This window comes from Onthophagus taurus, chromosome 8 (assembly GCF_036711975.1).
Source record: "Onthophagus taurus isolate NC chromosome 8, IU_Otau_3.0, whole genome shotgun sequence".
In the NCBI taxonomy this organism is placed as follows: domain Eukaryota; kingdom Metazoa; phylum Arthropoda; class Insecta; order Coleoptera; family Scarabaeidae; genus Onthophagus; species Onthophagus taurus.
In genome coordinates, this window is record NC_091973.1 from 3,369,132 (window position 1) to 3,383,319 (window position 14,188).

The 14,188-nt window shown below is 37.8% G+C and overlaps 2 protein-coding genes across 3 annotated transcripts; one reads left to right on the plus strand and one right to left on the minus strand.

Moving 5' to 3' along the window:
* Positions 1-3: 3 nt before the first annotated feature.
* LOC111425558 (Cathepsin L4) lies at positions 4-2,391 on the plus strand. The gene is made up of 4 exons (XM_023059660.2): positions 4-1,225; positions 1,287-1,436; positions 1,490-2,034; positions 2,085-2,391. Exons 1-4 carry the CDS (start codon positions 1,127-1,129, stop codon positions 2,278-2,280), a joined length of 990 nt encoding a protein of 329 aa, XP_022915428.1. The 5' UTR covers positions 4-1,126; the 3' UTR covers positions 2,281-2,391.
* Positions 2,325-12,901, minus strand: LOC111425557 (phosphatidylinositol 3-kinase regulatory subunit alpha). Of its 2 annotated transcripts, XM_023059659.2 has the most exons (11): positions 12,131-12,216; positions 11,996-12,054; positions 11,131-11,232; positions 10,988-11,059; positions 10,873-10,920; positions 8,326-8,429; positions 6,607-6,741; positions 5,247-5,880; positions 4,636-4,843; positions 3,646-4,572; positions 2,325-3,568 (listed from the first exon to the last, which is right to left on the minus strand). In XM_023059659.2, the coding sequence occupies exons 2-11, from the start codon at positions 11,997-11,999 to the stop codon at positions 3,136-3,138; spliced, it is 2,667 nt and encodes an 888-aa protein (XP_022915427.1). In that variant the 5' UTR covers positions 12,000-12,054; positions 12,131-12,216; the 3' UTR covers positions 2,325-3,135. The 2 variants fall into 2 exon arrangements, with proteins under 2 accessions (XP_022915427.1, XP_022915426.1); XM_023059658.2 differs by lacking the exon at positions 11,996-12,054 and having other exon boundaries at positions 12,131-12,901.
* Between the last annotated feature and the right edge of the window lie 1,287 nt (positions 12,902-14,188).

The window sequence follows — 14,188 nt, forward strand, 5'->3', positions numbered from 1 at the left end:
CACATACGACCTCACTTTTTTTTCCTACATCAAGCATCTTACAATAGAGGGAGCCACAAATTTCATTCATTCTATCCCATTTTAAACGCTTATTTCAGCATTTCCTCACAAATATTCATCACTTCTTTAAGTACTTTTAAAAATTATCACGAAATCATCATTATTTTTGGTACAAAATAGATTAAATTAAAAAAAAATCAAGTTAAACATCGCTACGATGACATCTATTGATGAGAAGATGTATTATTAAAAGAAAAAAAACAACTTTCTTTGATTTAAATGTCACATGATTTTAATTTCTTTAATTTTTGAAAGAATTTGATATTTGGTGGAGGTGACGGGTCTTTACACATTCATTTAACCCATTTGCATCGTGCGCTTGGTTTTATGAGACAGTCGCGGAATATTCCGCGCTTGGTGATGGAGGCTTTTACGGCGTGCGGAATATTCCGCGCTTGGTGATAGAAGACAGTCGCGGTTCGCGGAATATTCCGCGCTTTGATGCAAATGGGTTAAAGCATCAATGTTTGAATAAAAAATGATTTAACTCCTGTGTGTATCTAATATTTCATAAACCATCAATTCTATTGAAAAATTTTAAATAAAATTTTCATGAAATGACGGCGGAAAGTACTATGTCTGGTACAATACAATATTTTAGAAACAAACTTTGCGGCTTTCCGGGGCGCCGTCTCCTCTTATTAAGGATGCCATGTAATATTGTAGATCTGGAATGTTTTGGAAGACCCAACCCAACCCAACCTAACCCAACTCAACCCAACCCAACCCGAACCTAGCACTGAAGATGAATGATTTCGCTTAAATAAGCCAAGATCGCTTACGGGCGAGCCTTTACAATTAATTTTATATCAACATTAACACAAAAATCGTAGAAAGGAAAATGGATGAAATTTGCAGTGTTTAATTTAATGTTACTAAAATAAATAATAAATTAAAAAATATTAATTGCAAAAATTCTCCTTGACTTAAAAAATTTTGCTAACCACTGACATACAACATTTTTGTAATCATAATTTGAATTAATTCGCATTTTTTAGTAATGAAAAATTAAACACAATATTGCAATTCAACAAAAATTCCAATTCTTTTATCAGTAGTTAGCAAAATGCAACAAGGTAACATCGTATTTTTATGCTTGATTTCATTAATATTCTCCTCAAGCCTTCCCGATCAACATTTAGATAATTTATGGAATGATTTTAAGGTAAAGCCCCCCAAACTTTTAATTTTCAATAAAATACCATTTTTTTTTCTGATTATTAAAGAATAAATTTAATAAATCTTATTCGGGAAATCACGATGTCAATAGAAGAAAAGCTTGGGAAAATAATTTAAATTTAATAAAAAGCCATAATCAACAAGCTGAGATGGGGGAGCATAGTTATTTGATACAAGAAAATTATCTCGCCGATTTGGTATAATATTGAATTGTACTTACTTTTTTCTTATTGATTGTATTTTATTATAGTCTCCTCGTGTATACTTACAAAAAATGATTAAGTTAACCCAAAGTTCTCACAGGAAAATAGACGTGGAGATGGTGGGCGATATTTTTGAAAAAATCAATCATTTACCGGATGAAATTGATTGGAGAAAAGAAGGATTCACCACGCCCGTTTTTAATCAAAAAGATTGTGGATCTTGTTATGCTTTCAGTATAGCTTGCGTGCTTCAAGCGCAAATTTTTAAAAACACCAACAAACTGGTTCCCCTCAGCGAGCAACAGATCGTGGATTGCAGCAAGAATTCGGGGAATTTTGGCTGTAGCGGAGGGTCGTTGAGAAACACCTTGAAATACTTGGACAAGGTTGGTGGGTTAATGGCTTTCGACGACTATCCGTACGTTGCCAAAGAAAATAAATGCAAATACGATTCGAGAAAGACTCTGGTTAACGTCACTTCTTGGTCTATATTACCATCAAGGAATGAAAAAGCTTTACAAAAAGCCCTTGTAAAAATTGGACCAATTGCTGTATCAATTAATGCAAGACCACGAACATTCCAATTGTATCAGTAAGTATAAAAGAATATTTAAGAAAATCCCTAAGAAAATGTTTTTGTAGTAAAGGAATCTACGATGATCAAAGTTGTGAATCAAACACGGTAAACCATGCGATGTTATTGGTGGGATACACCAAAGATGCGTGGATTTTGAAGAATTGGTGGGGAAACAGATGGGGCGAAAATGGTTATATGAGGCTAAAACGCAACAAGAATCGTTGTGGAATCGCAAATTTCGCAGCATACGCATTAGTATAGTTAGATGTTTTTTTTAAGTTGGTGTAAGAAAATTAAAACTTAAATTGTTTTCAATGTTTATTGCATTCAGTTCACATGAAAAATATAAACGTGCAAAAGATAAAGAGAAAACGTTAACTTTTGTATTTTTGTTACTCTTAATAAACTGATAGTTGCTAGTCGTCGTGTTCGCCTCGAATAGAATGAATTTATTTTTTCGAGAGTGAAATGTAAAAAAATAAAACGGAGCGGACTCGATGGGTACCGACTATATAAAGTAAACGTTAAGTTGACGGGGTCGTTAAGTAACGAGAATACAACATGTGCGAGAATTGTTAATTAAAAAATAGAAAAAAATAAAAATAAAACAGAAGACCAAGTTACCGCGCGCGTCAAATAACGGTTTAAGTACACGTAACTAGAAGAAACGTAAACTGTAGAGCTCTCGGATAAAACGAACATGGCTTCGAAACAGGTTACGTGCGTGGCGCAAAGCGTTGTAACTTGGTAATGACTCGTATCCGCACATAGTCTCACTATTACGTAATATTCGCGATTACATTGCTCTCCCGATGGGGGGAAGTTATATAATTATTTTTTGTAATATGTAAAAAAATCCTCTTCTTTAGTACACTTATCACAGTCATTTTAAACATGGTGTTTATCGGAAAGTCCCCTCTATACACGTATAATTTGCGTTAAACCTCCTCGCGCACCCGCGTACGAATACACAAACGTACCCCAAAAATTGTACGTCTATATATACGTACACGCGCCTATAAATATATAATTAATTATTCATTAAAATAAAATCACATACACGAGAAAACTTGATGGGAATAAAAGTACTTCACAGCAACTTATAATAGATATATATCACTTGACAGCGTACGCGTTTATCGGGTATTTAAGCGTCGTGTTGAGAGAATCGTTATGGATCTCGAGGGAGTTTTGCGCGTAGTGCAGCACCAGCGACTTGAGCGAATCGTATATTATATACGGTTCCGAAAATCCGTAACCCTTCGATGTTTCCAATATTATGCAGTGATTCACGACGCCGTTGCACGCTATCGATAAAGCGTACTGGTGAGTGCTCGACTTTCGCACTAAAAACGTTCCATCCGCTTTTCCCGCCAACAACCGCTCCGCATCACATCGCACGCAGTTCACCAGGAACCATGACTTTTCCTCGTTATGCGGCAACGTTTCCACGTCGCAGTCATCCACCGAATCTATCACAGAACTACTCTCCGGATCTTGCATTAATTGTGATATCCTAGTTTGTTTCATTCCACGTCTGAGCAAAAGTCTACAATAAAAATAATAATAGTAGGAGTATATTAAAACTATAACGACTATAAATAAATAAAATTTAAGATTTCTTACCTATGATATTTGTCCCTTTCTTTAACAAGTTCACGAACTTTCGGCTTTAAATAAACGATCTCTCGTTCAAGAGATCTATTATAGTCTTCGCGTTGCCTGAGATTTTCGTCTAATTGTTCACAACTCTCCTCCATCATTTTCATACGGCAGCTGAGAATGTCGTTGTTCTCATTGAGCTTGGCAACCTCGTGCGGTTGCGCTTCCTTTTTGAATATTTTGTGAGTGACAACTTGTTCGTTAAAAACGGTGACGAGTTCTTTGAGCGCGGTGAGTGCTTGCCGTTTACTGTGCACCTCCTGCAAACTCTTATTAAAATCAGTTTTGTATCGCTCGACTAGACAATTCTTTTCTTTTAATCGACGATTAATATCAACGAAATGTTCTATAAGTCTTTCAATATCCTCATTGTTGTTCATCTCTTCCTCTTGATTGTATTTCGAAACGGGGTACAATAATTTGATATCTAACGATGAATTATATTGCGAGAGTGAGACAGTTTTAAAATGGTTAATTAAATCCACGACCGATAGATATTGATATGGTTCGGAAAAACCATATTTTCCGTTGGAGTGGCAGATCTTAATCAATTTATTGGCACCACCTTTACGTAATGTTAAAGTATATTCTCCGCATTTACTTGACGCGTCTCTTACAAGAAACGTTCCATCCACCTTATCACTAAGCTTTTCGTTCACTTCTTCTCGAGTAATATCACCCCAATACCATTCCGCGTCTTGCAAACTTGTCGAATTTGGATTAGGAGGTGGTTTATCTTTGTTAATGGCTGTAGGGGGACCTATGTGGGATGATTTTCTGGGTGGTATCGCCGGTGCTGACGCAAATTCTGGTAATTTTTCCCCCCAATCGCATCTCATTAAAAGTAATTCCACTATTCTATTATGATGGTGAGTATTGTATACCACCTGGCTAAAAAAACAGCAAAAATGTAAGTTATTAAGGATTACGTAAAGGACTACGTTTTGTGCTTACATGATATGCTCCCAAGGTGGCCGTAATAATATATGGCACATTACTTGGACGAGCACTGTTGGGGGGTTTCGGTTGCCGCGAGCGTATTCCATCCGACACATTCTACATAGATGCGCCATGACAAATTTAAGGGTACTCCTATGATGTTCCGGTATTTGTTGTATTAGTTGGTTTAACATTGACTCACATTGATCATCATTTTTTATTCCTATAAATAATTTATATTTTAATAAAGTTTTGAGTGCACAAATAAACTGAATAATTCATTTGCTTAAATCAGCTGATGAACCAAAGCTAAAGTGGGGAAATGGTGGGGGTAACGTTCTACGTCGCCAGCTAAATGCAAGCGGATAATAACTATATTAATGATTTTTAAAACAATGAATTGGTTTTTTTATCAGTTTAATTTAATTTCGCGGTATAAATTACATGCACACACCTTTTCTACATATTGCATACAAAACGCCCAACCCAAAAAAAAAGGAAAAAAAGATAAGATATACATTTTTAAAATAAATTGATTACATCTCTGATATAATAATCTTACTATCTAATAATGCAATAAGACTGAAAATTATAAAAGATTAAGATAAAAATGCGAAGCGACTTACTTGCTGCTGCATCCAAGAATAAGTCGTACCATTGAACTGGTATAATAGGGTCGGGAAGTTCTCTAAGAAACTTTTTGAGTATACTAGCGACGCACATAGCGGAGTAATCCTGCATGGAGTGTTCCGCGTTGTAATCGCCAAGGTTTTTGCAAACATCATTGAACTCCGGGGGTGCCGTCGACGCGTAAAGATTGTAAAGCTCCAGACTTCCGTTTTCTTTCGCTTTAGCTTCCAATTCTTGCGTGCAGATCATCACAATGGCCGGAGCTGGAGCTTCGGAAACGTTAAACATAGAACAAAGGCTTCTGCCAAACACTGATGATACGATGGGTACTTTTTCTCCAATGGATACACATCCAGGTAATCCATTTGCCGCACACGTGCGATGAGCTATCAAACCGCAGTCTTGACAAAAGAACCCCTGATGCAGGAGCCCTCGCAGATACTTCTGGCATTTCGTACACTTTTCCAATGTGCTAAAACTATGCTGAGCAAGCCCCAGGTGTTGCGAGACCAGCTCGTCTTCCCCTTTGATCTCCGGCGACGTCGGCGTATTGGACGTTTGTTTCGTTTTTAATTCTTCTATGCAGGACAGAATCGCTTTTTGATGAAACTCGTCTTTGATACCCATATTCTGTAATTGTACTTTTAATTAATTTAAAAACAAGAGCGAATCTTATTGTTCGTTTAATAATACTTTCTGTATCTTTTTAGATACAGACGAACAGATATGAACGTTACTCAAAACCGGTGATCTCTTACAATAAAAAATAATTGATGTCCAATTTAATTTTACGAATAATTGATGCAATCTTAATGAAATAAATTGGAAAATTTAAGGTTAAATTTACATCATTAAAAATAATCTGCAACATCACAAAGTGGATCACGATTTATATCGACAACCGATAAAATACATAATTGATATATAACACACATGATTTAAAAATTAATATTAAAACATTTATAATAAATACTAAACAATATTTACGGATTTATGTTATCCTAGAAAATCATTGATAAAATTCAAAACAAAATAACAAAGGAATAGAATCTGACAAAAGGAAATGTATCGTTTATCGAATGAAATAACAAAAATGCTTGGCCGTTGTGCAAAATTACACGGCTATTTAAGAAGTTATTAACGAGCGAAACCAACATTTTTAGATAGAGATTATAGCCGCTAACAATGCTATTTAAAAACGCCTATCGCATACTTTAGTATCGGTGCGCAAATGGAAAAATGGAATCGGATGTAAAAGGATTTAAAAAAAAATCGTAGACGATAAGATAGATGGGGTTCGTTCGACACCGGAGAACGATTGATACCCGGGGGTGCTAAGGGGCGTCGTGTACTCACCATCAGTTTGTCTTCATCGAGGTGAATTAAATCGATCCCCTTAATATCCTTACACCGAAAGACGTCAGTGTAGGAGTAAAAATTTAACGCGGCCATCCATTCTGCTACGTGCAGTGAGGTCCATTCGGAAATCGGCTGAAACGAGAGCAACAATAAAGAGGTTGACAAGGCCGGGCCGAGAAACGGTCCCCGAGAACGAGGGAGGAAGAAGGTAAAGGTTAGGAGTTCGCGGCGACAAAATAAAAAAAAACTATCGGGGGGTCTCCTCGCCGCCTGCGCTACCGGTTTCTTTTTATTTCATCGTTACAATCGTCATTCTTTTGCACTAGCGGCTTGCTTTCTCTCTACCGGTTTCGTTTAGTGTTCTCTCAGCCGAGGTCTGGTCGACTCTGGCACGGCGTACCCCGTGCGCACGAGCGAGGTACAACATAGTAACGTAGCCTCGTTCCCCATTGGTTAACCGTACACCTATCGCGGCACACTTGGTAATATATAATCGAAGTAGAGAATAGGGACGCGTATTATACGGCATTGCTGTTGCCAAGATGTGGAGAAATTCACTCGGGTTTGGAAAAATTTTCACCTTTCCGCGGATAGAGGAACATCGCAAAACGTTTTAAACGAAATTGCCAACGTCCAAACGCCACCGATTATCGCGCATCACTTTCCGATCAATTCGGTTTTCAACATTTTTATGGAAATATAGTTTCAATTTCTTACGTAATATAATCTTATTCCAAATATTAATTAAAACTTCAAAAAAAAATAGTACAAGAACTTTTAACCATATATTATTAATGTTTATTGCTTATTTATGTAAAATCAATGTTCTGTACCGATCCGGTATAGTATAAAAAAAAATAGAAGATGGCCCTGAGAACCGAACAGTTTTTGAAGAAAAAAATCGGATTCATTAAACTAGTGTGTCATCTAAAGAATTCTGAACATCTCAATAAGATAAATTTCACGTTATGCAAAGCACATTAACAGATCGATATTTTTTATCGAGTTTCGGAATTCGAAATTAGAGAAACAATCGAAATCGTAAAGAAAGGAATCTGAAAGGCGGAATGAATCGAAAACTTGTTGTGGTTAGTGGTTTTGAACGTTAGAAAAGAGTGCGAAAGGGCGAGATGAAGAAAGAGACCGCGGAAAGGTCTGGAATAGAAGGAAGGAAGGAATAGAGAAGTGGCGGTCGAGCTCACAAGGACGTCGTTGTCGTTGTCGTCGTCGTCGTCGTAGTCGTCGCGCGCTCGGAGCGAAAAGTAAAACCTTATTCAATGCGAACGAGTTAAGGACGTATTAGCATATGCGGTTCACCTTAGAACCGGCGAGACGTCGACGTAAATCTCATTAGGAATTTGAGTTGCTTTCGAGCAGTTCGGAATCTCTTTGGCTACAGCAGGTGTATACAACAGTAAAGAAATTCGGACGACAGCATGAATAGGAGCAACGTTGCCGTTACGGTAGCCGGTGCAATCGGTGCTGCTGCTGCGGAGGCCGTAGCTCGCTCTCCATAATTCGAGTGTAAATTTAACTCAAGGCCGTTACTGTTGTGGACGCGCTCGGCCGATAGGAGCGCGACCAGATTTTCGGCAACAAACCGGCGTTAGTCAATTACGTAAGAGGAGATTAGAAGAGGTTGAAATCGAGAGGTTGAGGGTCTGGCAGAAAGGCATACATATATTATTATAAGGCAGAGGCGTTCGTTTCACTCACCTTCTCAGAGTCCAGCGTCTGCCGGGGGAGGGGGTCGGAGACGTTTTGGCAAGAACGCTCGGAGGAGAACCTCGAGCAGACCTTATGGAAGCAATTGTGGCAATCTGGGGAACACAGAGAACCGCACATGCAACAACAGGAAACACAACAGGTGCAGAGCAACGAGTGAAACGACAGGATCCTGGCACAGTAGCTGGGGGGCACTTCGGCCTCCTCGGGAGCGACGGCGACGCCGGATACCGTCTCCCGGAGGAAGAACGTCGCGGCGGCTGCTGCTGCGGCGGCGTCCGCGTTAAACGATCGCGGCCTTTGCTCCGGCACCGGGCTTATACCCCTCAACATGTAGTTTTCCGAGTCTATGTTGACGACGCCGACGTTGGCTGCGGACATTTTGCCGTCCGGCAGACGAAATTGGCAGTACATCCCGACCCTCGCCTCGTCGGAATCCTCGACACCCGTCGTCAGTCTCTCCTCCGTACTCATCCTACCATCATCTTCGTCGGTTCCTAGTCTATATCTCTCTCACTCTATTCTTCGTTTTACTTCTCTTGTCCTTTCCGACGTCGTCGTTTATTATTTCTTGTCCTCTCGCGTTTTCGCTTCCCTACGCCGGTCGCCGCTCTCGCATTTCTATTTCTATATGGCGGAATAACCACCGACCCCGACCGCGTCCGACATCGACTGGCCCACGTCGGCGCCGTTCGGTCAGTCGACCTGGTGTCGAAGGAACGCGACCGCCACCGAGACTGCGCACCAATTCTCTATGTCGCCCCTTGACCCTCCCCCGCTTACTTCACAGCAGCAACAGCGCGAACTGCGGCCTCGCGCCTCGTGCGTATCGCAAACCGTTCCTTCAAAACTCGACTACGCTGCGTCAATTAACTTTCGCAATCGCCTCCGAATGTGCAACGTAGCGATTTTACTCTCGCGCGTTTACGCCGTTTCGTTTCGTTCCTGCGTTACCAATTGCGATTATCTATATATCTTCAAAACTCTTTACCATCTCATAACCACTTTTATTCGTTTTTTCTTCGGCCTCTTCTTCTTCGCGTAACCGCTATATATAATTGTCGTGTAAACGCGGTTGCCGCGGATTGACGCGACGAGTTATCCAAAAGATATGCGTTGGTCGGTGCTGATTTTGAACTGGGCGGCGCGGTTGCCACATCTCGGTCCCGATTAAAAATCGCCGGAGCTTGGCCGTTCTTGTAAATCGAAGCCCGGCTTGGATTTCAATTATTCTCGTGAGCTGTCGGTCGCGTCGTAAACCGGTGATTTATTGCGGTTGTGGTATTAAATATTAATTGTTCATGCCGCAGAGTACCTGTTAAAGCGAGTTAACAAACTCGTTCGTTTCATAACAATGCAAAGTTATTTCAACCTGGCTATTTCATTCTTTTATTAAAACAATTTTGCTTATTGTGTACGGTCATATTAACGATACCATTTTCAACGGCACAATGCGCTATTTGCCTTAAATAACAGTACGATATCAGGGAATAACCAATAAATGCGTTTTATTAACGTGCACTTTTTAAAAATACTTCGTATGCCGTCATCTTTTGTATGTTGATATAAACGTAAAAAACAAAAAAGAACTATATTTATGATTAATTTAAACTTTAGTAACAAAGTCCACAAGCTAACTAGATAAGCCTTTTTGCAATCTCTCATTAATTTCTTATATTGCGGCTATTTCAAATCAATATTCAAAATTAACTTAACTAATCACCGGATTAATATAAAAACAATCCTAATATAACAAAAAGTCAGTTTCAAATAAACGAAAAATATCCTTTCACTTTCGAGCAATTTATGACTTTGTACACACTTTATTTACATAATTTCATACTATAAACATTCTGCAATACAGTAGTTAACGTAAAATTGTTCGTTGATCATTCGAATATTTCAAGCATGCACCTAGGAATATATTTAAATTCCGTATGGATGATTAAAAAAATTGCCAAGTGATAAAGTCCATAACTTACACGATAAGCCATTTTACGACTTTTATTAATTCCGGCCATTAGTTTTATTTAAAAAGACTAAATTATATTCAGATTATAACGCAAATATTTATCTGTTGTGGTGTATGGTACATTAATAAACATTAAACTGTTTACATGTTAAAAAAGAATTTGTTATATAGCTTTGATTAAGCAAGTCAAAATAGATACTGTTGAATTGTGGCTTTCCGCCACAATCGCACACACACCGGGTGAGAATTACGTAATCTTATCAGAATAGTGAAATTTGAAACCACTCTGGTCAACCTGTCCACAAAACAATCTACCAAACATCCTAATCAACGTACTCTGGTGGTATTTTTGGACTCAAGGCTGCGTGTTGCATCTTGCTTTTAAATCATAATAAAATATATTTAAAGCGATTTTTATAACGCTCGAAATATCAACCAGGAAATAACGTGCATTGTCGATTCAAGGACAGCGTAAACGAGAAGAAGATTGTGTTACTGTGCCAGAAGTTTCACTCGTATTGTGCACCAAAGAAATCACTAGATTGAAAAAAGGTACCTAAACTTACCTAAACACTCTTCTCCAACTACTCCTATACCCCATATATAATCATTACCTATAATATTGAATTTAATTATAAAGTAAAGAAGTAAAATAAAAAAGGATTTTTTATAAATACTTACAGTGAGCACATAAAATAGGTGTGGCAGTGTAAAATTCTTTGAGACGATGCACGTCAACACGTTGTGTGTCTTCTATAAAACCAAGACTCATTTAACTTTTATGAAGGAAAAAAACGAAACATGAAACTAGGTTAATAACATACCCTGCATCAATTTTTGTACTTCAGTACCAGCTTCCACTCCTATAGCAGAAGGATGGTGAATGGTGTTGTTTACCTCTGAACCCAACAGTTTAACTATAGCCACTAAAACAAGAAACAAAATTAGATCAACCCCTTGATTTTTTTTTTATTTAAAAATTGTATGAAAAAATATTAATGTCATTTAAGAAATTTCATTCTTAATCTTGGTGTTATGGAAAAAAGTTTTGAATTTTTTAGTGCTTCCAAAAAATACTTCTCTATCAGAAACCAGGTTAAGTACTGAGTAAGGAAAGCCACTTAAAACAAGTAATTAATACATGGAAAGCTTCAAAGAACTTCCAGGACACAGGTTTTATGCCTCATCAAATCGGGCCTAAAGTCGCTCTTCAATATTGGACAAGCTGAGGATCAATCTTGTCGACTTTGCAATGCCGAAATTTTTTTAAATTAAGACTTTGGAGCAATACTAAGGTTCATCAAAGTATGGTATTGACAAATAATGCTTCCATCTTAATTTTAAATTATAAATTCGTTCTCTAATTATTAATTAATTAAGCGAATAGCGTTTCAATGACAATGAGACAAAGGTCCTATCAAAAATAAGGCATAAATAAATAACATTAAGATGCAACACACCTCACCCGACTTCTTATGTAACCTTAAAGAACCTTGATAATGAATAAAACATAAAATAAAAAATAAATATAGCATTTTATTTTTATAATTTTCAAAAAAAATGTTCTTGATCCGATTGATTGGTCATCTTTATGTAAAGTAATTTATGAGATTACTTTGTTATGGGGAGTATCTCTTCAAATCTCTCTTAATGGGTGCACTTAAAAATTCAAAACAATTTTTTTCTTGCCCATTTTATTCTCGCCATTCACCAAGAAAAAAAAATGGGTCAAAAAATCATGGTCTCTCCTTGTAAGTGGGTTTAATGGAAAAGAAAAACATTAATAAATTAAGGTTTTTTTTTAATAATAATTTGTTATAATACCTGGAACGTATCCTTGTTGGCCCGTACGTCTATTATAAGCATATAATTTAGATCTATTGGGATTTTTAGTTTTGGTAATTGGTGATTGTATTGGAATTTCCAAGACATCATCTCTTAGTACATGGAGGACGTTCTCTTCATTGGCCGGGGCGTAAGTGTGGAGAACCTTGTAGAGCGCATAATCCCCCATAGCAGAAAGGCTTGAGTGCAAGTTCTTTGCCTAGGAGACACCACTTAAGCATTACTTCATAGGGTTGGACGCATCCGGTACACGGTTCCCATTCCGGTTCGATTGAAATGAACATCTCCCTCACTAATCTCTGTTGTCTTTACATGGTCACGTCCATTTCACACGAATTACATGATGAACATCAATCCTGTGGGTCCACATTGATCCTGGGGGGCCCATTACCTACTTTCGACGTACTCCATTTTCAAAACGCTTACCAAGATCGATTTGTATAAAACTTTATTCACCAAAACTTAACAAAAACCCAACGCACACAACTTTTTTTCACTTTAAAACCTACCCGTTCTTTACCTATCAACTATACAACAATGGCGGTTGTATCTAGCGCTAACTATCTGTTATAAACGGAAGTATTTCGATTCATCTTTGCCGAACTAACTCTACGAAAACTAAATTTTTATCTTAAACGTAACACTTTAACGGACCATTTATCTTCGATCGCGATCCTCTACCGTTCCGGATCTTATCATTGTTGAGATTTTTAGTTCTCAAAACGCCCAACGGTTTTCAACTCAACTAATTACTCATATTTCCCATTATTCCCGACAAGGATAGCAACTATTTGAGGCGGTAACAAAACCATGACGTCATCTTTATGAACTAACATTACAGATTAAACTCAATAGATGGCACCTCCATTTTATTTGTAAATTCTTATCAATCCTTATTCATACAACATTATTTTCTTCATATTCAATAATATTCATCCGTACACATTGACTTAAACATGAAATCGGGATATTCGATATTCTTTGAAGCAACTCGCATATTCTATGTGAAATTTGTAGTACAACTATTGGCTACTAGATGAATCACTATGATTTAAATGTGTTATAAAGATATATAAAAGACTGCGAGTAGCTTTCCACATCATACTCAGAATCATTTTAAATGTTATTCGAGACTGTACCCTGAAGCACACCACATTTAATTGCTAAACAATGTGAATGTATTCTTTTTTCGAGCAAGTTATGAACTCCGGATGTGATTTGGTTAGGTTGGGTTGCGTTTAGATGAACCTAACTGGGTTATTAATCTTGGGAGATCCTGTTAGGTTGGGTTGGGTTCTTTTAAAACCCAAGGGAATACAAGAATAAGAGTTGAGTTGAGTTGGGTTATTTTGGATTGAGTTGGATTAGGTTGGGTTGCAGCTTTTTTAACCCAACCCAACTCAACCCAACCAGGTAGCCTCTTGGCGAAGGAAGAAGGAAGAGAGTCGGAAGAATCGAGAGTGCAAGAAACCATGAGAATAGCAACCAGTGATATAAGAAGAGAGGACGGACAACAACGCTCAGTATGTATTGAAATAATAGCAATGCAAAAAGTAATGAATAATCTTTGTATCCCATATTGGCGAGTGATGAAAAATGTTGGGTTGCAGAAAACCTTGCACCTTAATGCAGGGTGAGGCAAAATCTTTATAAGTACATAACATTTCATTATTATTCACTTTCGGAAAATTAAATCTGGCATATGATGACCATTTCCATTGTTGAAAAAGTTGAAGAAAATTGGTCTCCAATCTTTCCAGCAAGTCTCTATTGATTTGGGTTATTTGCTAACGGATCGCCTCTTTCAACTCAACCAATGTCTAGGGCTTGTCCTTGTAAACATGTTCTTTCAGGTATCTCCATAGAAAAAAATGAGAGGGGACCATAACACGTCACCAAATCTCGAAACGAGATGATTATGAAACAGGGGTCGAAGAATAGCCATTGTTGCTCTGGCGGTGCTCTTCTATAACGACAGAAAAACAGCCCTTCCAAAACCACTTGATTCCCGTGCCTCACCCTGTATAATATATAGTA